The sequence below is a fragment of the Littorina saxatilis genome, linkage group LG3 (assembly GCF_037325665.1).
Source record: "Littorina saxatilis isolate snail1 linkage group LG3, US_GU_Lsax_2.0, whole genome shotgun sequence".
In the NCBI taxonomy this organism is placed as follows: domain Eukaryota; kingdom Metazoa; phylum Mollusca; class Gastropoda; order Littorinimorpha; family Littorinidae; genus Littorina; species Littorina saxatilis.
Window position 1 is genome coordinate 20,406,792 of NC_090247.1, and position 27,869 is coordinate 20,434,660.

The window sequence follows — 27,869 nt, forward strand, 5'->3', positions numbered from 1 at the left end:
AAAGGGTTACGTCACGCCCAAACAGATGAAGCGTGTCATCGACAGACAGGTCATGCCCATCTCTGATGACCACTATGCACAGTGAGTCAAAGCTTCTTTGCATACAGTGTCTGGGTGGCCGAGTGGTAACGCACTTGCGCTCGGAAGCGAGAGGTTGCGTGTTCAGGCCTGGGTCAGGCCGCAATTTTCTCCCCCCTTTCCTAACCTAGGTGGTGGGTTCAAGTGCTAGTCTTTCGGATGAGACATATAACCGAGGTCCCTTCGTTGTACACTACATTGGGGTGTGCACGTTAAAGATCCCACGATTGACAAAAGGGTCTTTCCTGGCAAAATTGTATGGGCATAGATAAAAATGTCCACCAAATACCCGTGTGACTTGAAATAAAGTGTAAAAAAATTCCATCTCACACGGCATTAAGTCTCAGGGCTTGGAAACATCAATACACGCATGCAGGAAAAAATTTTAAAAATGGGTAGCGCCGTATACTGTATGGCAGCTCGCTTTCCCCAGGGAGAAAGCAGCCCGAATTTCTGTGAGGTTACCCTCATGGACTATATAAAATCTTATCCTTATCCTTAACCTCCCTTTTAAAACCTCCAAAAACCTGAGAAAAATCCGGTATTAATGGGGCTATATTTACAGAGGCAAATCTATGAATGTTTGAGGGTTAAGTGTATAAAAACCAAAGCATTGGTAAAGAAAATTACATCATGAAATGCTAGTGCTGTTTGTTGGTATGAATCTGTGCCGTTATTCTTTATTTGCAGTTTCACAATTCAAAGTTAAACAATTGCACATTTTATTCTTAAAGAAAAATAAGTGAATGCTTGTAGAGGCTGAACACTCCTATTGTACCTCTCCAAAATGAAGAAAGAAGCACAGAAAAAGCAGTGAATGGGAAAAAAATATGACATCCATTGCTTTCCATCTGCAGCTTGTTAGAGCGCTGCGAGGACAGGACAGAGGGCAAGGTCAACTATGTGGAGTTTCTCACCAAGTTGAAGGTCGACGTACGACCTGGTGACCTTGTGGGTCTCAGCACACAGATCATGGACAGCAGTGGCCGCGCTGAGATGAGACGTCAGACGGATCAGTATGTCAGGTAAGCAAGGATATTTTTCTGAAGCTGGAATGCAGCTGACTGAATGTACATGGAAATACATCAATTACCAGTTGTTCTAGATTTTTGTAAACAGATATGTTTAGATTTGCATGTGTGTAAAGATGACCGGTAAAGGGCAAAGTTGATTTGTTGCTCTGATGGTTTTTCAAAGAGGCATTGCTGTTTCTTTGTCTTTTTGTTTGCTTGTTTGCTTGAGTCTGTTCCCATATCTGCCAAAATGATGAAGTGTTAGTTATGCAAATGAGCTTTTCTGTAAAAGAAAAGAAGAGTTCACAAACAAGCAAGCCTTTAAACTCCTTATTAATTGCACATACTATACCATACCTTACAATTGCCTAGCCCTGGGGTGTAGATCAGTTAACCCGTGTCTATGAACTAAAAAGTAATGCTGCCTGTAATACATACGATGGATTCTGCTAAATAGTCTGGAATCTACATCTTTTTTATGCTGTTTCCAGGCAACAGATGATCGACGACAATGCAGTGTCTCGCACCCACGAGATGACGGCCGAGGAAGTCATCATTCGCATCAAGGACAAGATGTCGCAACACACGTCGGAGATCCGCAAAGCTTTCCTGTCCTGCGACAAAAAGGGCAAGGGGAGGATAACCAAGCGGCAGTTTAGAGAGGTCAGTGTTCCTGTTGACCCTATGAATCAGTGCAAGCTTCAATCACAGGCCAGATTGTGAACAGAGAGAGGTCATGGTCACAATCACAGGCCAGATTGTGAACAGAGAGAGGTCATGGTCACAATCACAGGCCAGATTGTGAACAGAGAGAGGTCATGGTCACAATTACAGGCCGGATTATGAACAGAGAGAGGTCATGGTCACAATCACGTGGTCAATTTCGTCTGACTCATATTCAAAACTGGGTCATACGTCATTGTTTCATTCAAGTTTTTATAGTGTATCGTTTTCTTTTCTTTCTTACTGTGGCTGTGCAGAATATTGATCAGAGCGAAGGTCAAAGGTACAGTAAAACCTGCATCTAGCGGACCCTTATTTTGGCGGACACCTTAGCATAACGGACAATTCAAGTGAGGACGGATGTATTTTACACTCAAAAACACCTTATAAAAGTGAACACCTCAAAGGCGCGGACGCGGACACCCTTGTTTGGTCCCGATTGGGTTCGTTACTTGTCAACAACGTACAAACCCTTGAAGCAGACAGCTTTTAGCAGACGCTGGTCCGCCATCTTGGTTCTGCAAATACAATCTCGCTGGCGATGTGAACGCGCGAGAAGCTTATTTTGTAAGCCAATGACAGCACTTGACAGAAGTTGATTTTTGTATGGTGCATGCTCATTGGTCGATGCCGTGAACTCAAAAAAAAACCACGGGTTTCTACTTTCTGTACTGTGGTGCATCTTCGTCTCATCCTTTGTCTTCGTCTCATCATGCCAAAACGAAAAATTTTGACTTTAGAAGAGAGAGTCGATGTCATAAAGAAATTGGACAAGGAGCTGTCCGTTCAAAAAGTTGCTGATGAGCTGAATTGCAGAAAAACTCAAATTTCCAACATAAAAGCTAATCGAACACAAATTGCGGGTGCCAGATCGACGGCAACATGTGTTATGAGAAGAAAAACAACCTATGATGAGTTGAACGAAGAACTCTTCGAGTGGTTTTCAACAGCTCGATCAAAGAATCTTCCCGTGAATGGCCCATTGCTTCAGGTCGTAAGAAACCGATTGCACCTCTCTCGCTCGCTCGTTCTCTCTCTCTCTCTCTCTGTGACTTTTTCTGCAAACCCCAGTGATAAACTTACTGATTGTGGTTTTGTACATACATGTTGCAGACTATCCTTGAACTTTTTTTCTTTGTCACTTTCTGTATGACTAATGCACAGTTTGGAATTTTTATTAACAATTGTTTTTCTGAACATCAAGTTTTGGTTTTCATTTTTATCACATGTAATGAAAGAAAATGAAAGAACTAAACATGCATAGACACTCTATTTACATGTATATAAACATGCACACATACATACAATAAAACTACATGTTACCACTAACAAACAATCATGTAATTCATTTGGCTGTTGGTGTGTTTTTTTCCAATTTTTTTTAGCGCATTCATATTCATAAGAAAGTACACCTTGCTACAAAGGACAGTGGCAAGGCTCCCCAAGAGCGTCCTTTGCTCGCAGGTTTTACTGTATTGCTTACTCGGCAATATTGGGCTAGATTTGCTCACTAGAATAACAGAAACAAAGAAGGAAGGTCATGGGATATGTTTCAATACAGTACAATAAAATAACATTTAATTTCTCTGAAGTGAGTCACATGCAGACATAACCTAGTTCCTGCCTGCTGTAGCTAGGGAAACAATTTTCTTTGAAATTGAACCAATGTTCAGAGAGGTTTTTTTGTGTGTGTTTCAGATTTTAGCCAATTTAGGAATGTTGATGACGAACCAGCAATACGAGGAACTCATGTCTCGCCTCCACCTCCACAACGGTCACATGGAGTACATGGACTTCGTCCTCAACTTTGGTGACCCCCGACCCACAGACGCCAGCAACCTCATTCGCAACGGCAACCACCGCGTCAACCCCATCCGCGGTGACCAGTTTGGAATGACAGCTGAGGAGGTGGAGAACAAACTCCGGAGCAAATTGAGAGAGAACTTTGCTGTGAGTGTTTGTCGTTGTGAAAGTGGTTGTTAAGTGTTTGTTGTTATGGAAGCGGTTTGTCGTTATGGAAGCAGTTGTTCAGTGTTTGTCGTTGTGGAAGTGGTTGTTCAGTTTTGGGGTAATGATTGTTGTAGCCAAGATCATCATTTGACTTGAAATGTCAAGTGTTTCTTTGCGTCCTCTTAAATAAAGAAATGTGCAGATACAGTGGAACCTCCCGTAACGACCTCTCCCAAAAACGACCCCCTCCATTTGCCAACCGATTTTCTCGGCACGGATGCTTTTCACACTGTAACTAACCTCCCAAGAACGACCCCCTCCTTTTGCCGACCGATTTTCTCGGCACGGATGCTTTTCACACTGTAACTAACCTCCCAAGAACGACGCCCTCCTTTTTCCGACGACCGACCTACCAACTTAGGGTCAATAACGACTTTGACCTTTTAACCAGTGAGTGTCAAAGTTCGTAATTACCCAGCACGCGCGGAACACGCACCCCAATAGTCACGCATCAAGAGTCAGGGGTGGTAGTCTGTAGTCAGTAGTGCATGCAAGTCCAGTGGCCCACGGCTGTTATTCTCACTTATTGCTGTCAGAATAGTCTCCTGTCCGCCCAGCCGACCTTCCCCTTGACCCTGCTTGTGACCTCGATGTTTGATGCCCCCGCAAGGGGCACGGTACTCTGTAAGCACCCAAAACCTCGAAGAGATAACTGGCGGAAACCTTCCTATTGGAGGACTGCCCTCGAAGTAGGGGGAGGGGATGGGAGGGGTTGGGTAGGGGCACAACATCTCAATAATGAATTGCTGTGTACGTATTCTGTGAGTGTGTGCTCACCAACTGAGACCTCGGGCCAATGACCCATACTTGCCAATGAACAAGTTTTACCTATGGGACGGTCTCCTTTGATGTCTGAGAGGAAACTCTTCCTGTCCCAGGTTACATACACTGACCTTCTTACCCGGGGTCAATCACCGAGTTTAAGCTATGAGACCGCATGCGCTCGTGTGTGTGTGTGTGTGTGTGTGTGTGTGTGTGTGTGTGTGTGTGTGTGTGTGTGTGTGTGTGTGTGTGTGTGTGTGTGTTATGTCTGCCCGTCTGTGCGCTGGTGTATGCACGTACACCATGCTTATTCATATGCACATCAAATGGGAACAAAAATAGGATAACGGACACAACTTTCAAGACTGAACTGCCCAACAGTTGCCACCTCTGTGAAAAAAATTATACCTCCCAAACTCCCAATAAAGACCCCTCCTTTTTACGACCGATTTTTCTGGACATTTTCAAGGTCGTTAGTGGGAGGTTTTACTGTAGCTATAATTTATTATATGTATGTCTGTTTGATTTTGTAAAGCGCATACTTTTGCTGCAGCACAGTTTTACTACCATCAACGTGGATATAAATTCTGATACTGCATTAATTTCTGTATGCTTCGTTTGTTTGTTCAAATAACGTTGCCCTGAGTTAGAGAAAGACCGACCCCAGAGTGTATTTTATTATATCTTCCCATTTTAGAATTTACGCGGTGCCTTCTACAAGTTTGACGACAATCACAGCGGCTGCCTGACCAAGAAGAACTTCCGGCGGATGCTTGACTCTTTCATGATCGTCATGTCTGACGAGGAGTACGAGAAAATGTGCGAGCGACATGGAATCACCAAGTCCACTCGCATTTCTTACCGCGAGTTCCTCGAACGCTTTGAGGTCCGGGACACGGCCGAGGGACATAAATGGCTCAACTCCGTTCACAGGTGAGACTTCCTTCTTGCAGGGACTTGTTTACAGTGCTGCTGCTGGACCACACAGGTTGGTCTTGACTTGCATGACTTTTAGTTATTCACATATTTCCATCACTTTATTATCCCATTGCTTGGAATTTCGGGTCGCTTCTTCCCAGTGGAAAGCTAGCAGCAACAAGAAGGTGTGTGTTTTTAGGTGTAATCAGCCACCTGCACTTATGGCAGAATGACCAAGGTCTTTTACATGCCGCTGTGGTGACAGGGGGGTGGGACATTGATATTCTCTCTAAGTCTGCACATAAAGTTGGGCCGTGTTTGTCCCTGCCTGGATTCAAGCCCGTCACCCAAGGATCACAAGTTCAGTGCTCTACCAACTGAGCCACATGGCACATTTATTTTGTTTAAACCTCAGACCATTTTGTTCAGGGATGGGGGATGGGATTGGGTATGTTGTACCTGGATGATACTGGCATCTTCAATCCAACTATTTCCATTTTCTTGAATTGGACTGCTACCTTTGATGCTTTTGGGTGCTTTCACCTTCCAAGCCAGTTTATCGTACAAGTTCGTTGGATGTCTTGCACACCGGCCTGTGTGTTGATGTTGTTGCAGGTATAACGAGACCTTCCCACCCAAACCCCTGACAGCAGAAGAAGCCCACCAGACACTGAAAGAGAAGGCCTACAGACAATGGAACGACCTGGCCAAGGTAGAAAAGTTTGTTTGTGATGTGCGTTCAATCTCAGGACAGATGTCAGCTGAAAGGAAATAAATGGAATGAATGTGGCAGCAAGCTAAGCTGTAAGCTTTCCATGGAGTGACTAGAGTGTGCAGGAACTTGTGACTTTCGTTTTGTAACCAAGCTTGTGAAACACTCAATTCACCCTTGGAGACCAAGCCACTCACATAGGAGTGAGTTTGGGCTAAACTGTTAGCGTTATAAAAATGATCCTGTTGCTGAGCTCTAACGTTTGCTAAAGCAAATCAGGAGACGACAGCAACCACACCCTATCACAAACAGATCACGAAATTTCACGGGTGTCTAACTGGCGACACAAAAAACGAAGAGCTTCTATAAATAGCACACGCTCAAGGCTGGCAGACAACTCCATCATTGTGAAAGGGGGACTACTGCATCACGCTGTCACATGTGTTTGATGTTTTTCAAAGAGGTAGAGGAGCATGGTTGTGTCATTGTTTGTATTTTACTGTTTTGGTTAAGAGGAGGGATGATATGATCCTTATCTTTGAGTGCCCGTCTTTCTGCATGTAAATATAAATCTGTAGGCAGTTGATGTTTTACACCAACAACATATATTTGACGTGGGTGCTTTGGTTTCTGCTCTCAGGCCTTCCGACAGATAGACAGCAAGGGCAACGGCATCATCTCCAGGCGAGAGTTGCGCGACCTTCTCTACCGCTTCGTCATGCCCATGAACGATGACGACTTCAAGAAACTGTGGGCCAGGTACGAAATTCTTCATTTGTTTGTTGTACCTTTTTTCTTTTGGGGCATGGGACTTGCTCAAAGAAAAAGCAGACTTTTTGGTTTTGTGCTGTCTGCCTCATGGTTGTTTGGTTTGTGGAGAAGGAAGGTCAAGTTATTTTTTTTACAGAAGGCCGAATTTTGTTTCAAGCTGCACTTGTATGACTTGTCTACCTGAGCTGAATTGTGTTCAATTTTCCAGCTGATAGCTTTGTGTGATAAGTTTGAAAATATATAACTTGAAAGATTGTGGGGTGATTACCCAACTGGTATCTTTTGATCACATTAGTCATTAGACAACAAGATGACAGGGGAACACCTCTTTTAACATCTGAAGAAAAAAAATCCAAGTCTTAAAAGGGAGGGAGTCTTGAAATGGAGTTAAATTTCAATCAATCAATCAATCAATGAGGCTTATATCGCGCATATTCCGTGGGTACAGTTCTAGGCGCTCTGCAGTGATGCCGTGTGAGATGAAATTTTATACGGCCAGTAATTGCAGCCATTTCGGCGCATATTTACCTTTCACGGCCTATTATTCCAAGTCACACGGGTATAGGTAGACAATTATTAACTGTGCCTAAGCAATTTTTGCCAGGAAAGACCCTTTTGTCAATCGTGGGATCTTTAACGTGCACACCCAATGTAGTGTACACGGGGGGAGGTTCGGACACCGAAGAGAGTCTGCACACAAATTTGACTCTGAAATAAATTTCCGCCGAACCTGGGATCGAACTCACGCTGACAGCGGCCAACTGAATACAAATCCAGCGCGCTACCAACTGAGCTATATCCCCGACCCAAATTTACCGAGGTCATGAACACAAAATCTGAACAAAATGTCATTGCTGTGACTTATCAGTGACAATGCTTTTGAATGTGTCATAAATCTGTGCTTGCCTGAATAAAAAGTTGTTGAAGAAAAAAAAAAAATCTGAACAAAATGTAGGTCTTGAAAAGGGGAAGTCTGTGGGGGGTCTTAAAAAGGGGAAGTCTGTGGGGGGTCTTAAAAAGGGAGGTTCCACTGTATCATGACAAATGGAACTGTGCTTGTAAGGATCATTAACCTCACACACTGACATGTGAGTTTCACTTGCAGATTAATATGATAACATCAGTTCTGTACCTGTCACAGGTATGACGAAGAGGGCAAAGGCTTCATTTCTCACAGCGACTTCCTGGAACACCTGGGAGCACCTGAACACGCCCCAGGTGACTTTGTCGGCCCCAGCCAGCGCATCATCGACGGGAGTCGCTTCAACATCGAGCTGCACAACACCCTGCAGCAGCAGCGGCACGAGGGCATCACGCAGAAACAGGCCAACCTCACCGAGCACATGTCCGCCACAGAGGTCATCCGGCAGCTCAAGTTAGTGACTCACTTTTGCATTTTTTGTGTCTATTTTTATTTCATTTCAGATATGTATAGTTTTCACTCTGTCTGTCTGTCTGTCTGTTTGTTTGTCTGTCTGTCTGTTTGTCTGTCTGTCTGTCTGTTTGTTTGTTTTTCTGTATGATTATTGTTTGTCTGTTTGTCCATAATCACGTATATCGATCCCTCGCGCCCCCTAATTGGCGTAGAGGCGCGTCCCCCGGGTGGTGGATGGGGGAGCCTTCTCTACTAACTTCTGAGAGAAGGTCGCATCACTCTCGATGCCGTGAACCTAATTAGGATCTTTTTCTTGTTTCTTTATTTCTGCCTCCCCAAAGTCCTTTTACTTTCCTTTTCTCACCCATAAAATTCTTCACTTATTACCCTTGTTAAGTGGTTCTTGTATAGAATATAGTCAATGTTTGTAAAGATTTTAGTCAAGCAGTATGTAAGAAATGTTTAGTCCTTTGTGCTGGAAACTTGCATTCTCCCAGTAAGGTCATATATTGTACTACGTTGCAAGCCCCTGGAGCAATTTTTTGATTAGTGCTTTTGTGAACAAGAAACACTTAACAAGTGGCTCTATCCCATCTCCCCCCTTTCCCCTATCCCATCTCCCCCCTTTCCCTCGTCGCGATATAACCTTCGTGGTTGAAAACGACGTTAAACACCAAATAAAGAAAGAAAAGAAAGTATATCGATCTCTGTTGTTTATGGGTCGATTCAGCTGAAATTTGGTGTGTAGCTTGGAAGTATGGACCACACGGTGGCAGGACAAAATTAGATCCCTACCTGTAGCCAAAGAGGAGATAAAACCGTTCAGCTGTTTCAAGACGTTTTCAATTGAGGTTTAGGTCAACGTCTTCTTTACTTTATTATCCCATTGCTAGTAAATTTGAGTCGCTTCCTCCCAGTGGAAAGCTAACAGCAACAAGAGTTGCGCTACCCAGGTGTGTGCGTGTTTAGATGTAGACAGCCACCTGAAGTTCAGGGAGAAGACCGAGGTCTTTTTCGTGCCACTGTTGTGACAAGGGGCAGACACTGTCTTTGAGTCTGCACATACAGTTGACTCGTGTCCTTCCCATTGTGGATTCGAACCGGTGACGGTTGGATCACAAATCCAGTACTCTACAAACTGAGCCACCCAGCCCTCTGTCTTATTTATCATTTGTCAGCCTTTTCTCTCAGGGGGTTTAGTTCTACTCACCATTTGTCAGCCTTTTCTCTCAGGGGGTTTAGTTCTACTCACCATTTGTCAGCCTTTTCTCTCAGGGGGTTTAGTTCTACTCACCATTTGTCAGCCTTTTCTCTCAGGGGGTTTAGTTCTACTCACCACTTGTCCAACCTCAGAATTGAGTTAACTGTTTTTACTTCATCTCCTTTTGGGGGTTTTTCCCCAAAAAAACCCGACTTCAATATTCCATTGCTTTTGTTTTTTGCTTTGTTTTATGTTTCACTTTCAGAATTTGTAGTTTATTAATTGATTGTTGTGACTGAGACACGGTCATGCTTGTGCCTTCTGTGGTCAGCTCCTAGAAAACCTGATTCAGTAAGCTATGTTTCCTCATTTTTGCCATTTCTCAGCACTTATCTTTAATTTACTGTTTTAACAGGGACAAGATCCGAGACAGCTATGCTGATTTATACAAAGCTTTCTGCAAGTACGACACCCAGAACCGCGGCTCTCTGTCTGTGCACGACATCCAGAAAGTGCTGGTGGAACAAAACTTCTACATCACAGACGAAGAATTCTTCTTGCTGCTTGACATGTGAGTAAAACAGTGTAACAAATTAGCAGGGTTGAATGTTGCTTAGAGATATACAGTGTGTAACAGGGGTACACATTGTGCGTGGGGATGTGGGTGTTTGGCGTTTGCACACAGATGTATGTATCTGCATGCACACACGTGCCTTTTGTCATGGTGAAGTCGTTTTCACTTCTGTGCTCCTAACAGTGTTTTTTTTGCAGTAGTTTTTATTTTGCAACAAGTCATTTTCCCCCCAGTCATCTTTCTATGAGGATTTAGCGTGGTTTAAAAAAAAAAAGATTCCCAGTTTGGTGAAATGTGCCTTGTATTTTCTACAGGATTGGTTTGCGCACAGACAAGGCCCGACTAAACTACAGTCAGTTCCTGGCTGCCTTCGAGGACGGCCGTAAGTCAAGCTACGGGCGGCGACCGGCTGAAGTGCGCATTGAGGAGTACACAGAGCTGACTGCAGAGGACGCTGAAAACAAACTGAGGCAGAAACTGGAGAAAAATATTGATGATGTCTCCAGGGTGAGGAAGAATAGTTACTGCAAGTTTCTCTGTGCCACCTAGACTGTCTCTCAAACATTCCTTTGAAAGAAAAGCTCAGTTGCAAACTTTATTTATGAAAAAGATCTTGTTGAATTTTATGTCTTGTTGATCTTTGTTTTGCTTTTGACGTAAGAGATTTTACTTTGAAAGAGAGGGTCAAAAAGTGATGTCTTAGTTTTTATTTAATCGATATTATGTCTTTAAGAACAAATCCAAAAGTGTTCCAACAACTTACCTTTCTTGTTTTCTGATTCTTTAAGAACAATCTTTAATTGTCAGTCGCTCCCATGGGGTCGCCTTCACGCGGCGGGAGCGTTTAAACAGAGCTACCCCACCCCTTTACTTCTCTTCTTTTGTCTTATTTCTGCCTTACCAGTCCTTTCACCTATATTTCCTTCCAAGAAAACTCTCCCTACTATTCCCTGCAGTTTTCCAATTCTTTTCTTGTTGTCTTATTTCTACCTGACTGGATCCATCACCTTTATTTCACTTACCAAAAGTCTTCTTTTCCACATCCTTATTTCTCTGCCCCCCGCATGTCATAAGAGGCGACTAACGGGTCCTGTTTCTCCTTTTACCCTTGTTAAGTGGTTCTTGTATAGAATATAGTCAATGTTTGTAATGATTTTAGTCAAGCAGTATGTAAGAAATGTTTAGTCCTTTGTACTGGAAACTTGCATTCTCCCAGTAAGGTCATATATTGTACAGCAGTCCCTGCAATGTACGGCCCCCGGCGTGAGCGGACACCTGACATGTACGGACACATTTGCTCGGCACGGAGTGTTTTCCTTCTATATTTGCCCCCCCTTAAACGGACACCTGCAAAACGTGGACGCGGACACTCATTTTCGGTCCCAACAGCAGGTCGTACCTCCAATGTACGGACAGACCATCGTCAAATTTTCACAACAAAATCGATAACAGAGCAGTCCGGCTCTTGGTACAAAGATCACAGCCGCAATGGCGTGATGACAGTCACTGATAACTTGAGTGCACGTGTACCCATCAGATGGGGGGGGGGGGGGGGGGTAGTTTTGGTCAGGAGTGGAGTACATGTATGCGAAGATGCCAACATGAAACTGCACTGTGCTCTTTATTCTTGTCTGTTGGACGTAATCAACAGAAACCACAGTCGATGAAGGTCCTGAGCGAAAGAGAGTGAAAAACCGGCCACAGTTCTCAGCATCGTGTGTCTGTATGTAACCTCTTTCATTGACAAGATACTCTTGTTTCCCCTCAGCCTTGACCAGTGAATCGGTTGCCTAATCTATGAACCCTTCAGTTGTCTTGCTTTGTCAAAAGTTAGGACACAGTCAACTGGTTTTGCTCTGAGTGAACAGTGCAGCTGGCCTCTCTGGCCACAGCCCCAAACAGTACATGGCTGGAGGGAATGAGAGGGGGGGGGGGGGTGGAGGGGTAGCTGGCTAAACTCTGTGGGGGTGTCTGGTGTCACTACATGTCAGCAGGAAGAGCATTGGAGAGAAATAGAGAGGTGTTCTCTTCCACACAATTTCCAAGCATCAGTTGTCACGGCTTGGGGTAGGCATTAGTGAGGGAGAGTGGGAGCTGTGTTATGTACAGTGTATTTCCGACTGAAGAGTGAAAAAAAAGTCACTGCCATGCCACATGATCGGCATGCAGTCAATAAAGCCAGACAAGAAGAAAATAAATTACATGATTATGACATGCAGCTCTATCTGCTACTATTTATTCAAACTGGTTTTCAAGCTTATTCTTGCAAAGCATCTGCACACGCTCCTCTGTGCTGTGTTTGTGTGGCTGCTTTCGTATGTCAGTGCATGGTGAGTGTGTTCACTGCCTTGAGGATTTATTTGATCTCTTCTTTTCAACACTTTTCATACAAATCATGTTTACAGATCGTTTAAAGAAGTATTAGGAGTTTGTTGTTATTGTTTGGTAGCCACAAGAAGTGATTAGCATTGACTCAATCCTGTTGTTTGTGTGTCTCTGTGTGAATGTATGGTGGAGGGGGTGGTGTGGTCACCCCTCCCGTGACCGGACACCTGCAATGTACGGACACTTTTGCTATGGCCCAAGGGTGTCCGTTCATGAGAGGGACTGCTGTACTACGTTGCAAGCCCCTGGAGCAATTTTTTGATTAGTGCTTTTGTGAACAAGAAACACTTAACAAGTGGCTCTATCCCATCTCCCCCCTTTCCCCTATCCCATCTCCCCCCTTTCCCCGTCGCGATATAACCTTCGTGGTTGAAAACGACGTTAAACACCAAATAAAGTAAAGTAAAGTAAATTGTCAGTCATTTTTTTCCCCCACCAGACTCTAGCAGCAATCGACAAAGGGGAGACAGGCAGAGTTCTCGTGGATGAACTGCGACGCATCCTTGACCTTTACTGTTTCCGCATGACAACAGACCAGTGGCGCAGGGTCAAGGCCAGAATGTCCATCGGCCCCGACAACTGTGTGGACTACGCCTCCTTCCTCAGGAACTACATTGGTAACGAGGTGAGTTGCCTGTTACCACTATCTTTGGTTTCCATCCATCTCTTCCTGTATTTCTTTCTGTCTTTCTTTCTTTCTTTCCCTCCTTCTGGTCTCTTCTATGTCTTTCTCCCTTTCCTTCTTCGTCAAGTATGGAGTGACTAGGTGGCCTTGGTCAATCAAGAAACAGACCTACCGACCGTCTTTGACTGTCTTCAAGTTTGTAATGAAACCATGAATTTTTCTTTGTCTGAGATTTCTTACCAGTAGTGCTACCAGTACATTCTGCTAGCAGTCTCATAACTGATGTACTCTGCCCATGTACTGACTCACTGTTTTTCGACCTGATGGCTCTGAAGAGGACGTTAACTTTCATACACGCCACAGGAGTGGATGTCTGAAAAAGCAAAAGAGGAAGAAGAAGAAGAACCCACTGGCACTGTTATGAATTTTTTTATGTTTCTTGCAGCACATGCGGTTTGACTCAAGTTCACTTAGGACTACAAACTGTGGGTAGAAGAAGAAGAAACCACCGTTATGAATTTGTCCATGTATGTTGCAGCACATGCGGTTCGACCAGGCCGTGCAGGCCTTGCAGGACGCGCCACCCCTGCCTGTGTATCAGCTGGTGACCGTGGACGAGGTTCAGGAGAGGATCCAGGAAGCCGTGCGCTCTCACCAACCGACCATCATGCGAGACCTCAAGGATGCTGACTACGCTGGTATCGGTTCAGTCAGTCGGGACGCTTTCCGCGAGATCCTCAACAAGCACGTCATGAGGTTGAATGACGAGCAGGTGAGGGTCACATGATCAGTTAGCGAGATTTTTGTTTAGTTTGTACATATGTAAGGTATAGATAGTAGTTTTGGGGGGAGCAACACACAACAATCATCGATCACTGAAGAAAAAAAAAGAAGGGGAGAGCAACAGGGATGGGTGGCTGGTAGTTCAGTTGGTAGAGCACTGGACTTGTGATCCTTGGGTCACAGGTTCGAATACAGGCCAGGACGGACACAAGTCAACTCTATGTGCAGACTCAGAGATGGTATCTATGTCCCACCCCCATGCACAACAGTGGCATGTAAAAAAGACCTCATCATTGTGCCAGAAGTGCAGGTGACTGATTACATCCAAACATACACACACCTGGGCAGCGCCACTCTTGCTGCTGCTAGCTTTCCACTGGGAGGAAGCCACCCGGATTTCCAAGCAATGGGATAATGAAGTAATGGAAGGAACATTTTCATAATCTGTTTTACATAATAAACTGCTTTGTGTGTTGCAGTTTGAGAGAGTATGGGACCTGTCCCCGGTCAACGAGTACGGCAACATCAACTACCGCGACTTCCTGGCAAACTACAGCGACGACGTCCGCATACCTTCCCCGCCAAGGACGGCCAACCCTGACACCAACCGCAGGCCATACACCTCCATGTCTGTCAGACCTGGGTCCAGGGTGAGTTGGCTCTTGTTTTCTCTCTCCCAGCTTTACACATTCTCACATGTACAGTGGAACCCCTCTTTAAGGACCTCTAACAATCTGAGAAAATCAGGTCTGAAAAAGGAGGGAGTCTTAAAATGGGGGTACATTTACACGGGGTATGAACAGAAAATCTAAGAAAACAAGGTCTTAAAAGGGAGGGAGTCTTAAATTGGGGAGTCTTAAAAGGGGGGTTCCACTGTACTGTGGGAAAGCTTAACCCTGGTCGTGCTCCCGGAGTTATCTGGGATGCCTCCCTTCAGTGCTAGGGGCGATCACCGGGATGTTCCCATGATGGGTATATCTCGTCACACAGTAAATAGTGTGACCAACCAGCAAATGCCTTACAGAAATACCAGGCAAATCTAGGAAGTGATGTCAACAGGAATTCCATTTTTTCATTGGTTCAAACTATAAATTTGTTTATTTCTTGGATGTTTCGCATATTCTTAAAGACACCGACTTCAGTTCAGCCAGTGTCTTCTTTTTTATACCAAGACAAGTACATGCACTAGTGACTGCAAAGACACATTTTCTCACAACCAACCATGTTTATTGTGCAGATGAACCTCCAGAGACCGGCCTCTCAGATGTCTCGTTCATATTCCCGCGCCAATTCTCGCTGTGCGACACCGCTGGTGAACGCTGAGTCGGCAGAACAGCGGCTGAAGGACAAGGTGTTCAGACACTGGAAGGACATGCAGCGACAATGTCGTAACCTTGACCACCACAACACCGGCACCATCAGCGTGTCTGAGTTCGGTGGTCAGTGGAGTCTTATTTCTGGTCAAGGTTTCTCATCTGGACAGGTTTAGTTTTAGAATTAATGAGACCAACAAAATATATCTGAGAACAATGGCTTGTCTGTTGATGAAGTCAGCAACAAAATCATCTGTATATACTTTGTTTAAAGTCGATTGTGTGTCAAAATTTGGAGAGGGGTAGGTGGAGTTTGTGTGTAGAGGGTATTTTTAAATTTCACAGTTGTCACAGGAACTCTATTTACCTGGCAACATTTTGTTACCTGAAATGTGTTATTGAAAGTGATACTTGCACCATTGTGCCTGCGCAGCTTTCTCAATCATACAGACATGGGATTCTTCCGTAAATTTACGGAATTCTGTAAATTTTTAGGCTCCAGGGATCATTCTTGAGATTCGTGCAAATCCGCTGAGAAAATTTTCTTCCATATGTTTCCCTGCTGTTTGAATTGTTGTTATTGCCATTGATATAGAAGCTCTATGATTAAGCTGAAATATGCATTTCAGGGCCATTTTTGTGTGTCTAAAACACTAAAAACCTTCAGCTTCTGGGGGCTTCGCCCCCAGATCCCGACAAGGGGCGTTGCCCCTGGACCCTACTGGGGGTCTTCAGACCCCCACCTTCTTTTTCCTTAATTATCACTTTTTCGGAATCCCATGTCTGATCATAGGAGAGAAGAATTTTCATCTGAGAGTTACTTTCTTTCAAAAAACAAAAAGCTTACCTTTATCATGAAATGGGTACTTGGTCTGTTGCAGTCAGGCTGTTTTGTCTAGTTCAGCAGTTAAGACTGGTGTGTGGCCAGTTACAGACTTGCTCAAAAAGTGCACACACTTCACCCCACCACACTTTAACAGTGTCAACAAATAATTCAAAATTTGATTTGTTTTCTGTTTACAGTGGAACCTCCCTTTTCAGCTACACCCCTCCCCCCCCCTAATTAAAACTCACTCCCTTTTACGACCATGATTTCTCAGGATTTCTGTTGATAACCTCTGTAAATTTACCCCCATTTTAAGACTCCCTCCTTTTTATGACCTGATTTTCTCAGATTTAGGGTTCAAAGAGGGGTTTTACTGTACTTCAGCTTCAACTGGTACAACATTGTTTTCAGACTTGCTGAGCCAGTACAACATCGACCTGCCCCCCCAGGACTTTGACAGCATCGTCACCAAGTACGACATGAAGGAGAACGGCCGCTTCAGCTACAGCGAGTTCCTGCGACACTTCATGATCTCCATGCGGCCCAAGGATGGGTCAGCCATCACCGCTAGGAAGAAACTGCAACCCCTCAGAGTTCCTGTAAGTGTTGCATTTACTTGCCTTTGTGTGTGTGTGGGGGGGGGGGGGGGGGGGATTTCTGAGTTGCCTTATTTAATATACTAAATGGAAGTAGGTGTAGATAGAGAAATGTAAAAATTACTCTTGAAGGTAGATGATCTCAGTGAAGAAACTTGGAATGAGCAACAACTACAGAAATCGTATGATATACAGACTGAACATATCGTTTCAATATCCTGTGATACAGGAGAAGGAGTCAGAAGTTAGGGAAGGATAGAAAATGAGATATGGTGAATCAGAAACTAGCGTAGTGTAGAAAATGTAGAATGATAAATTTGACCAGTGAATTTTGTCTTCCTCTCTCTCTCTCCACAGATGGAGATTCAGGAAGAAGGAAGTGACCTGTTGACCCGTGTTAGCGAGTGCGTGTCATCAAACTGGAAGGATATGCGTCGAGAGTTCAAGGCCGTTGACCAAGACGGAATGGGCATTGTGAACGAACTGGAGTTCAGACGAATTCTCCGACAATTTTGCGCTAACGTGTCAGAGGAAGAGTTTGATACTATCGTCACCACTTTCGACCGCACTGCAAATGGCTTGGTGTCATACAATGACTTTGTCAAAAAGTTTATTCATTAATCATTATCCTTGGAAGTTATGGTATAGATAAGGTTTCTCCACTCCAAAAGACTATTTGCTGAAGGGTCATCTTCTAAGCGTTCCAAATATTGTTTGTATACACTTGAAATATTTCATTACAGTAAACACACTCCATTTTGTGCTACAAATACTTTTCCCTATGGCCCTTTCCCCCCGTGGTTTTTTTTCTTCTTCTTCTGCGTTCGTGGGCTGAAACTCCCATGTACACTCGTGTTTTTTGCACGAGTGGAATTTTACGTGTATGACCATTTTTTACCCCGCCATACGCCGTTTTCGGAGGAAGCATGCTGGGTATTTTCGTGTTTCTATAACCCACCGAACTCTGACATGGATTACAGGATCTTTTTCGTGCGCACTTGGTCTTGTGCTTGCGTGTACACACGGGGGTGTTCGGACACCGAGGAGAGTCTGCACACAAAGTTGACTCTGAGAAATAAATCTCTCACCGAACGTGGGGACGAACTCACGCTGACAGCGGCCAACTGGATACAAATCCAGCGCGCTACCGACTGAGCTACATCCCCGCCCCAGTAAGTGTATCTAAATTTAATTACGCATTTTCACTAAGATTGTGAATGTTTATAAAAATTGTTGAATAACATAATATTTTGATGAAACAATTTGTTTTTGAGTTTCTGCTTGCATGGTTTGAGCGAGTGTTGTTGTCAGAGTGCCTGAAAATATGAGCAGCTAAAAACCTGCTTTATAAAGAGCATAAACAATCCGGAATACGAATGGAATACGCATGCGATACGCGATACAAATCCAGCGCGCTACCGACTGAGCTACATCCCCCCCCGTGTTTCATTAGTGTGACATGTATGACGCATTATTATTCTGGAGTGAGTCTGGATGAAAATAAACATGAGATTTGTGTGTAATCAAAATGCCCCTGTCCCAATACTGCATGTCTGGACCCGCCTCAATTAGCAATACATCTGTATGTGTGTGTCCTGGTAAGCTTCCCCTTTCCTCACGCCTTATACACTCTGCATCTCATTAACTTTGGTTGGAAAGAAAACTTATTTTTGTGTATAATGCCAACACCATAATTGTGCATAAATCTGTATGTGTGTGCGAGTATGATCTGAGCCATGATGTGTTTGGGCTTTATGAGAAAAAAACTGTGATAATCTTGAATCAAACAGAATTTTGGAACGTTAGCAGTCTCTCTGTTTTATGGATTTGTGATAATCTTGTCTGTGGGTTTGCTTGAAGGTATGATTTATTGAGTGTTCTCTTGCTGTCCGTCTCTTCTTGTCACACAAGTGAATCGTTATTATATTGGCAAAGCAGAGGCATGCACTTTGAAAAGATATGAGCTGTATCTTCACAAATAGTTGTAGAAGCAAACATGCGCACCAAAAGCCTCGGACACAAGTATGACCGAGTGTTTTGCACACTGTCTCAGTAATTCTGTGATGCTAGCTTTCAGCATTTACATCTACAGTATTAAATGTGTATCTTGTTTATGGCTGCACAAACTGCTTTTCATGTCAAACTTACTGTACTTAATGTTGTTTTTGTATGAACTAAGCTACTGTGTGTGCAATTGTTAAGTCAAATTTGTTCGGTGATCATGTTTTTCCGTCTAACCTTTGTTGTATTGTGATGTTTGCAGGTTGTGAGAAAAAATCTTTTCTAGGTAGCTGTGATATTCTGTACAACTCATCATTTTGGTACTGCTGATGTGTGCATTTATTTGTTATAATTATACGTGTGAAATTTTATTTATAAGTTTCAGACTGCTACAGAACATTTGTGTAACATGCTGTGTCTTCTATATTAAACATATTGTAATTCAATCAAGTTTGCGTTTTAATGAAACAGATCCTGTGATTGGTCAGAATGCCCCAACTCATTAAAAATTACTGGTCATTAATTGTCGATAACCACTCGCTAAAAAAAGCCATTAACCACCTGCTGGCGAGGCGCATTGATACAACCTCAACTAGTCTCGGTTAGCTTTGAGGGTCATTTTACAAGTAGGAAATTAGCAGGCCAACGAAATACCGAGACCATAAGGTATGCGAAGTGATGACGTCAAATACGTGACGTAAGTTGATGCATGAATTCTTCCGGACTACGTCAGTCAATTCCAAAGATCGCTTTTGTGATGAAAAGAATTTGTTTTAGAGTTTGCTGTCCAGAAACCCGTCAAAAAAGAAGGGAAAATGTATGTGAAAGAAAACAAAACAGGAGCAGAGTGATAAGATAGGAATACAAAGACATATTTCTTGGGACTTGACCCTTGCAGGTAGGTGGACTGAAAGCAGTGTGTGAACAGAACAGAACCAATTCTGTCTGTTTGCAATCGCATGAAAGCGATCGTCGTCAGATTGAATTACAATAACATTAACATGCTTCCATTTGAAACTTCTCGGTCTTCATCGTGGATTGACGCCCTCCCAAAGTCTAATTGAAGCCCTCCGTCGCTTCGCTCGGTCAGGCTTCAATTAGCTTTGGTCGGGCGTCAATCCACGATGACGACCTCGAAGTTTCAAATGGAAGCATGTTAATTTGTAATTAGCAATATGTATTATTTGAAGTATATATTTGTAAATACCATGTTCTGTGGCTTCTTATGGCAATGGCCTTGAAAGAAAAAAGTGTCCTTGCAACTTATCTTTTACATTTTATGGTTTTCTTTCTTTCATGTTATTTAAAGTAGCTTTCAAAGTACTATGCCTTCCCAAGTCGTTTCTGAATGCTCTCCTGAAAATTATGTTCAAAAGCTGCTGTGATTTTCATATCTTTGAAATATAAGAATTATGTGATATGTAATGTACATTATGTCTGACAAAACTTGATTATGCGACTGTTGGTTATTTTTGTTTATCAATGCTTTTTTCAATAAAGACATGTTTCAAAGTGTGTGTGCATTTACATGTGTGTGACTGTGTGTGTGTGTGTGCTCTGTGACCAGTATTTTTGAAAACAACAAATCTTCAAGCAGACAGACACAGTTAATGTATTACTCATCATTTACTTCTCATGAATTTCACACAAAACCAACAGTCAAAAAATATTCAAAAGTGCAAAATAATGTACAGTTCATCTTTCTCGCTTCCAATCATGTGACTCATAGTTGAACATTTTTTTCATTGAACTTGTCACCATTTTTCTCATATATTTCATACATAAAATTATCGGACACATGCCAATCATTTTTTCCTGAGAAACAACGCATCCACACAGAATGTCTTCGGCACAGAAAAAAATCTGTTTCTCTCATTCCTTCGTACAGTTATTAAATTCATCCATATATTCTTCTTCTTCTTGTCGATCACTCGGATGGAAACGCCGGTTCTGCGCGCAAATGTATACATATATTCAAATAGTTAACATATTCAAGTTCAGTCATCAAGACAAGTTCCAGTCAGTCTTCTCAAACTCACACCACTCAAAAACCACATGTAGCACACAGCCAGGATGCACAACTCCATCAGGATTTCTTCAGAGTCTTGCGAATCAGCGCTAGTCTCTGAAAAACAAAACGGAAAAGGTTCAAGGAATGAAACAGCTGAAGGCATGTTGTACAGTGAATTTCATTTCCACGATTCATTCGTCTTTCTTTTTAGTTCAGACCAAAGTGAGCATCATGAATCTTTATGTTCATGATCAAGCTGCCATAACATACAACACTATTGTCACATGAACTTACTTTACTTTTTAAAGAAAACCTGCACAGCTTTATATTGCAGATCCATAAAACACATGTATACATATCTATACTGTTCAAAAAAAGAAACGCATAGCTTGTAATATTTGGTTAATTTAGTTATATGGCTACAAGGATATCCACCAAACTGCAGAAAATGTTTATCTGGTCGTCGACCTTTCGTCCATTGCCACAAGTGAGCTCTGCACGTGACGCATGCGTTATCAGTGGCTACAATGTCAAAATTGCTCATTTGGCATGACCACTCGTCATGCTTCAGTGTAATCTCGTGAAACTCGGGGAATATTGAGCTCGCACCATGTCATCCAAAACCCATAAAAGCGGATTGTTTGCCACAAAGAAATCAGACGACAATTCAGCGACGAAAGATGGCCCGATTGAGCAGAGAAGACCGCCAAATTGCATTGGGTCGTTTACAAGCAGGCCAAAGTCAAAGTGCAATCGCCAGGCACTTCCACGTGTCCCAGAGCACCATCAGTAGACTGTGGGTCAGGTTTCAAGCCACTGGCTCCGTTGCTGACTTGCCACGAGCGGGAAGACCAAGGGCGACAACTGCTGCTCACGACCGCTTCATACGGCTCCGCCACCTCCGGAATCGTTTCCTGTCGGCCTCATCTTCTGTCCAGGCTCTCCCCGGGCCACACCGATTATCGGACCAGACCGTGCGGAACCGCCTGCATGAAGCTGGTTTGAGAGCTCGCAGACCTCACAGAGGAGCTGTCCTCACCCGCCGCCATCGCCAGAACCGAGTGCAGTGGGGCAACCAGCACCTTCGCTGGACCGTCCGGATTCACTGGAGACATGTGTGGTTCAGCGACGAGTCCTACTTCCTGCTCCAGCGACATGATGGTCGGAGGAGGGTCTACCGAAGAGTAAACGAACGTTACGCGCCCAACTGTGTGGATGAGGCACCCGTTCATGGTGGTGGAGGCGTCATGGTGTGGGGGGCGATCAATACCGCTGGAAGGAGCACCCTGGTGCATGTCCAAGGGCGCATAACTGCCCAGCGATACGTGGAGGAAATTCTGCGCCCACACGCCCTTCCTCTTCTGGCTGACCAGGATGCCATATTCCAGCAGGACAACGCTCGCCCGCACACAGCACGACTCACCACCCAGTTCCTCACCGACCACCATGTCCAGGTGCTTCCCTGGCCATCCATGTCGCCAGACATGAACCCGATAGAACACCTCTGGGATGAATTGGACAGACGTGTGCGCAGGCGAGAAGAAGCGCCGGCAAATCACCGCGATCTATTGCAGGCACTTCAGGAGTGGGACACCATCCCACAGCAAGATATCCGGCATCTGATCCAGTCCATGCCCAGAAGGTGCCGGGCAGTTGTTGCTGCTCAAGGCAGTCACACCCCCTACTGACTTGACAGCCTCAGCACCCAATCGTATTGATTGACTGATTGATTTGAAGATGCAAATGAACTGTGTGTGCATTCAACTGTGTCCATACCAAATTTCAAACAAATAATCTAAATATTGGATTTTCTGTTAATTTTTTCGAAAAATAAAACAAATTTGGCAAGTAGCAACTATGCGTTTCTTTTTTTGAACAGTATATATATAAATACACACACAAACATGAAAGGAAACTCACACACATACACACACGCACGCAGGCAATCATACACACACGAAAGAGTACATGGTGTTCCTGCAAATGTATACGCATGCACGCCTGAACGCATACACACCTGTCTGTGAGCCTCTGTCACCGTGGCCTTTTTGTATGGTCGCAGTTCTTCCGAGCCAAAGCCTGGCACCCACATGTTGTAGTTCCGTTCTGCACAACCAATGTTAAGTTGTAACGATAGCATGTAGTGAACAATTCATATTGCATGTTGCTAGATACTGTTTTTTGTGCATGCATAATTATACACTCTTCAAAAAAAGTTATGGATCGGTTGAAAAAACGGATCTAATTATAAAAAATTGCCAAAACATTAAACATTGACATAATAATTAAAGGCATACTAACGCACTCCCGTGTTTACAAAGTGTAGTTTGCCCACAATCGATGTCAAACGCACCATAAGACCATATAATGACGATATGTCACCATGCGCGGACCATAATACATGCATTACAGCTTGTTCTAGCCTCTGAAAAAGTGAGGATGTCAACAAAGCCGCGGTGTTAGCTCCCTTGCATCAACGTTACATGTGTTGCCAAATCTATAAATAGGACCATCTACATCAAAATAAAAATTCAAATATCTCAACATTTAAGGGCTCCTAGACCACAATATTTTGCAGGGAACTTAATTTAGTCTGTCTCCAGCTCTGGGTAAAGCAATTAGCGTGTATATTCATCAGCTTTCTATGCCTTTAAAAGATTAATGTGTTTGAATTAACAAATGAACAATGAGTCTTGACCTAGAATTTTGTTTGGCAGGCAGAGTTATTTCCCTTTGTGGGACTTCTCAAAAGCTTCTCATTTTGGAAAAAAAAGGGTGTTTTTTATAGGCCCATGAAATTTGCGGAACGCATGCCAGGGCAAAAGGTTGTGATGCACGTGCTACAACAGGGTCCTGGCTATGAACATCGCTCACCAGCTTGTGTTTAAAGGTTGACACGCTGACACAATTATGCACAGTAGCAACATGCCCCCACGAAGAAAACTGAGCGATTTGGATAGAGGAAGGGCAATAGGATGGCTACAAGATGGTGTTGCTGCCAGGCAAGTGGCCCAGAGGCTTGCAGTGGCTCCCTCTGTCATCATCAGACTAAAACAGAGATTCCACGCAACTGGAAGAGTGCAGGAGCGACAATGTTCTGGTCGGCCCAGAGTCACCACACAAAGAGAGGATCGCTTCATTCAGAGGCAGGCCATGCAACAAAGATTGGCTACGGCAAACAACATTAGGCAACGCCTACAAGCTACCACCAACCCTGTTGTTAGTGGTCAGACGATCCGAAACCGCTTACACAACTTTGGCTTGCGTGCAAGGCATCCAGTCAGAGGAACAACCTTGACTGCTAATCACCGAGCAGCTCGCCGAGCCTGGTGCACTCAACATGTGAGGTGGCAACGTCAGCAGTGGGCTCAGGTGTTGTTTACAGATGAGTCCCGCTTTTGCTTGGAACCTGCTGATGGTCGCATCCGAGTGTGGAGGAGTCGCGGAGAGCGCTTCGCAGAAGGCACTGTTCTGGAACGACAGCGTTTTGGCGGAGGCTCTGTGATGGTCTGAGGAGGGATCAGCACACGTCTAAGGACACCTCTGTACCATGTAGTGGGCAACTTGACCGGTGTCCGCTACCAAAATGAGATCTTGCAACCCCTGGGCATTCCAGCCCTCCAAGCAATCGGCCCTCGTGCGATTCTTCAGGATGACAACGCACCTCCCCATCGCTCTGCAGCTGTAAACACCTTCATCCAGCAGGCCAGGGTCAACAGGATGCTGTGGCCAGCCAACAGCCCGGACCTGAACCCCATACAGCACATGTGGGACGAGCTTTGTCGTCGGGAACACCAACATCACCCTCCTCCTGCCAATCTGGGTCAACTGCTGCAATGGCTCCAGCAGGAGTGGAATGGAGTTCCCAGAGCATTTATATGCAACCTGATCCACTCCATGCGCCAACGATGTGTTGAATGCCTGGCACACAACGGAGGGCACACGCGTTATTGACACTGATTCACATTGTTGTGAATTCCATTTTAGAGGGTTGTCACGTTTGACACACTCTAGCTAAATTGTCGCTGCCGCGTTCGATCTTTGCTTTGTTTGTCATTACTCCTTGGTTGTTCAATTATATAATTTTTAAAAAATGAAAGAATTCGGTCTTGTCTGTTTTGTGTGGCGTGCTTGTAAAAAAGTGATCCTTAACTTTTTTTGAAGAGTGTACATGTGGAAGACAAAGAGAGAGAGAGAGCAGCTTGTTTTTTATCAAGACCAGCGAACAGGTTTTCAAAACAAAACTCAAGCATCGCAGAAGTACAAGTAAGTAAATAAAATACATGGACAGAGAGAGAATGTTGCGTGTGTGTGATACTGTTTCCAGTCCATTTGCATGCGTCCTTACTTGTGTGCATGAAAGGAAAAAATACTAAAAGGGAGAGTGTGTCTGTGCTTCTGTTTGTCTCTTTCTGCATGCACACATTTGTATTTTTTATCATTTGTATGTTTGCATCATCCATCACTGATACTGATAGTAAAAGTTAGGTACAGACACACAGTGGGTGACCCCTGAGTGACCCACCTAAACAGAGCTGAACAAAAAAAAGCCACAGACTGACAGAGAAAACACAGTGACCCACCTAAACAGAAACCCCCAACAGACCAACAGAGAGAACACTAAGTGACCCCTGAGTGACCCACCTAAACAGAGCTGGACATCCTTGACCTCCAGGGTGTTGGACTTTCTGTGTTTGGCCATCATGCACGCTGAACTCACAACACTCTCAATGAAGTTGTCAGCAATGGTCAGCAGTGTCTGCAACACAACAATCAACACAATTAGGATTGAAAAACAGAGAGAGAGTGAGTGTGTTTATGTGTGGATGTACATACATCATTAATATATGCTTTGATTTTTTTTCAAGTTAATGCATTTTAGTGATGATGTATCAAAATAATGTATGTAATATATATTTCTTTTTCAAATTTGTTGTTGCTTAATTTTCGACACAGGTAAATAAAAAGGCTAAATGTATGATTTTTTCAGTTATGCCTTTTATTCAAGTGACACTTCCAGTTCCACGTATACGAATAAATATATTAATATATCAGAAGATGACCCAGAAATAACCTTCAAAAATAGGTTTGTATGATTGTGAAAGAGTGAATACTCTTGCTTTTAGTGAGGCAAGCTTTCTACAAATTTATGCTCCTTGTCCACGTGTTTCAGACACACCCCTCACCAGTAACTGGCCTAGTAAATTATCACGTGGGAAAGTTTGACTCAGTAAAAGCAAGAGTACTCACTCTTTCACAACCCATACAAACCCAACACAGTTATTTCCAAACATCATCTATTCCACAAAAAAACCCTCTTCATTCACTAACAAGTTCCCAGTCCTTACCTCTTCAACGTCATCATCCATCTGCTCCAGAGGGTCCACCTCCTTTACCAGCTCCTGCAGACGCCGCCTGTCAATCACGCCCCCTGATGGACCGCCGGTCGTCCCCTGAGCTGGAAGGGCAGTAACTCTGGCTCCAGCTTGTGCAGTTGTCCCCCCTGCATTGCTGTTGCCGCTTGTGTCATTTGGGTTTGCCTTGTTCATCGTAACCGGCTGAGGATAATCCTGCGACATCTATACATATATTTTACTGTGTCTGTGTTCCTCAATTTTTAGAAACAAGGTCTGATTCTATTTATTACTTCAAGATAGTCATCTTGACGGCCACCTGCCCATAATGACAACCCCCAAAAGATCTCTGAAGGGTTTTACTATGATTGACCTTTCCATCGTGAACCCCTGTATAACGCCACTGCAGGCATTCCGTTTCGGTCCGAACTGATGGTTTCAACCTGTCTCAGAGTTAGACAACCAGTCATTTTGTTCTTTCTTTTAACTGTAACATCGTTCATGCAAAAAATGCGAACAATCATACCCCCCATTCTATTCTTAACCTGCAAATGATAGTGATACAGGTCACATCCGAGTGCATTGAGGGCTGATGGAACTAGGTCAGAAGCGACCTGTACTGCGAGTGTGAGTATTGAGAAGAAGCATCTTATGTGAAGTAGGGGCAATTTTATTTTCTGACACATTGTGTCCTTGAGTCACGCATCCTCTCGTCTTTGATAACAACGTATTTCTCCAACATTCTCCTCCTGACAGACTTCTAGACTGCAGTAAAGGTGGTCGCTGACCTGTGACACTACCTGGCTAAGAAGCCACTGGCGCCATTTTTTGCTCGCGATGATAGACTCAGGAAGCTGTGGGCAGTGGAGCATGACAAAGGTTACGCAAGCTTGTTTCTTTAACTGCATCCTGCTAAGCATGTTCATTATCAATGATTTCCTTCAACGTATAAGTTTAAGTTTAAAAAAAAGTGCCCTGAGCAGTCCTTTTAGTGACCATCCAAATTAAAGACCACTTATTTTCATTTCTCTCGTTCAAGATGAATTTGTAATGTATTAAATTAATTTAAATGATTTCTGGTTGTCATGTTAGTAATGTTACTTGCAAGTTGCATGCATTCAGTTTGTAATGGGCACTTTTCCATTTCCAAAATATATAACTGTTTTGACTTTCTCTGTCTGCCTGTCGCAAATATGGATGTAACCTACAGCGAGTGTGGAGGGGGGTACATAAACTGCCTGACCAAATGTACCTCCCCGCAAAACACTCGGTTACATAGTATCAATTTCAAATTCTGACACAGAACCAGAAGCAAGTGCTTTAGACGTTTTACTACATCAGTTATGTACTTACTGTCTTCTTCTTCTTCTTCTTCTTCTAGTTCACACAACTTGCCTTTGCCTTCAGGACCGCAAAACACTCGGTTTCATAGTATCAAATTCAAATTCTGACACAGAACCAGAACTTGCAGAACTTTTCTAAGCAAGTGCTTTGGACGTTTTACTTCATCAGTTCTGTACTTACTGTCCTATTCTAAGCACCATATACCATACATTCGAATAAACTGTAGCATATAATAATGCTCTGAATTCTTCTGTTTGTAACAAAAAAAGTTTGCTAGATGTTAACTCACCCCGTTAACAGGTAGGAAGTATATCAGAAGGACTGCAAAATTCGCAAAACTACAAACTTAACCGGAAGTTTACTCGACTACCAACAAGCGATCAACAAAGTAATTTGCGACATCAAGGATAGACAGAAATAATGAATAAATACAAATAAACCTAAATATTTCAATCAAAGCCGCCTTTCTACTTTAAAAGCATAAACGTTTTCCA

At 43.6% G+C, this 27,869-nt stretch overlaps 2 protein-coding genes across 3 annotated transcripts in view; one reads left to right on the plus strand and one right to left on the minus strand.

The window, feature by feature from the left end:
- The window catches only part of LOC138961846 (EF-hand calcium-binding domain-containing protein 6-like), a 53,239-nt gene extending 33,080 nt beyond the window's left edge, over positions 1 to 20,159 (plus strand). The window contains exons 16-31 of the mRNA XM_070333518.1: positions 1 to 81; positions 936 to 1,103; positions 1,583 to 1,754; positions 3,513 to 3,764; positions 5,284 to 5,519; positions 6,120 to 6,216; positions 6,857 to 6,975; positions 8,129 to 8,362; positions 9,979 to 10,134; positions 10,452 to 10,644; positions 12,962 to 13,147; positions 13,686 to 13,919; positions 14,410 to 14,580; positions 15,168 to 15,369; positions 16,481 to 16,668; positions 17,023 to 20,159. The exon at positions 1 to 81 is cut by the window's left edge and continues 80 nt beyond it. Of these exons, the coding sequence (XP_070189619.1) occupies positions 1 to 81; positions 936 to 1,103; positions 1,583 to 1,754; positions 3,513 to 3,764; positions 5,284 to 5,519; positions 6,120 to 6,216; positions 6,857 to 6,975; positions 8,129 to 8,362; positions 9,979 to 10,134; positions 10,452 to 10,644; positions 12,962 to 13,147; positions 13,686 to 13,919; positions 14,410 to 14,580; positions 15,168 to 15,369; positions 16,481 to 16,668; positions 17,023 to 17,286 (2,953 nt within the window). The 3' untranslated portion in view covers positions 17,287 to 20,159. The remainder of the gene's footprint in view (positions 82 to 935; positions 1,104 to 1,582; positions 1,755 to 3,512; positions 3,765 to 5,283; positions 5,520 to 6,119; positions 6,217 to 6,856; positions 6,976 to 8,128; positions 8,363 to 9,978; positions 10,135 to 10,451; positions 10,645 to 12,961; positions 13,148 to 13,685; positions 13,920 to 14,409; positions 14,581 to 15,167; positions 15,370 to 16,480; positions 16,669 to 17,022) is intronic.
- Positions 20,160 to 20,277: 118 nt separating this feature from the next.
- LOC138961853 (transcription initiation factor TFIID subunit 12-like) lies at positions 20,278 to 27,823 on the minus strand. 2 transcript variants are annotated; one of them, XM_070333528.1, is made up of 5 exons: positions 27,665 to 27,823; positions 26,026 to 26,247; positions 25,322 to 25,436; positions 22,695 to 22,783; positions 20,278 to 20,791 (listed from the first exon to the last, which is right to left on the minus strand). In XM_070333528.1, exons 2-5 carry the CDS (start codon positions 26,224 to 26,226, stop codon positions 20,753 to 20,755), a joined length of 444 nt encoding a protein of 147 aa, XP_070189629.1. In that variant the 5' UTR covers positions 26,227 to 26,247; positions 27,665 to 27,823; the 3' UTR covers positions 20,278 to 20,752. The 2 variants fall into 2 exon arrangements, with proteins under 2 accessions (XP_070189629.1, XP_070189628.1); XM_070333527.1 differs by having other exon boundaries at positions 26,026 to 26,256; positions 27,665 to 27,802.
- Positions 27,824 to 27,869: the final 46 nt, after the last annotated feature.

Bases quoted from the DNA above. Each gene is read 5' to 3' on its own strand.
- LOC138961853 (XM_070333527.1), bottom strand. From the start codon at position 26,256: ATGTCGCAGGATTATCCTCAGCCGGTTACGATGAACAAGGCAAACCCA. The intron at 25,437-26,025 runs GTAAGGACTGGG...GTTGTGTTGCAG, and splicing joins TGGATGATGACGTTGAAGAG to ACACTGCTGACCATTGCTGA. The intron at 20,792-22,694 runs GTGTGTATGCGT...TTTGTTTTTCAG, and splicing joins TGACAGAGGCTCACAGACAG to AGACTAGCGCTGATTCGCAA.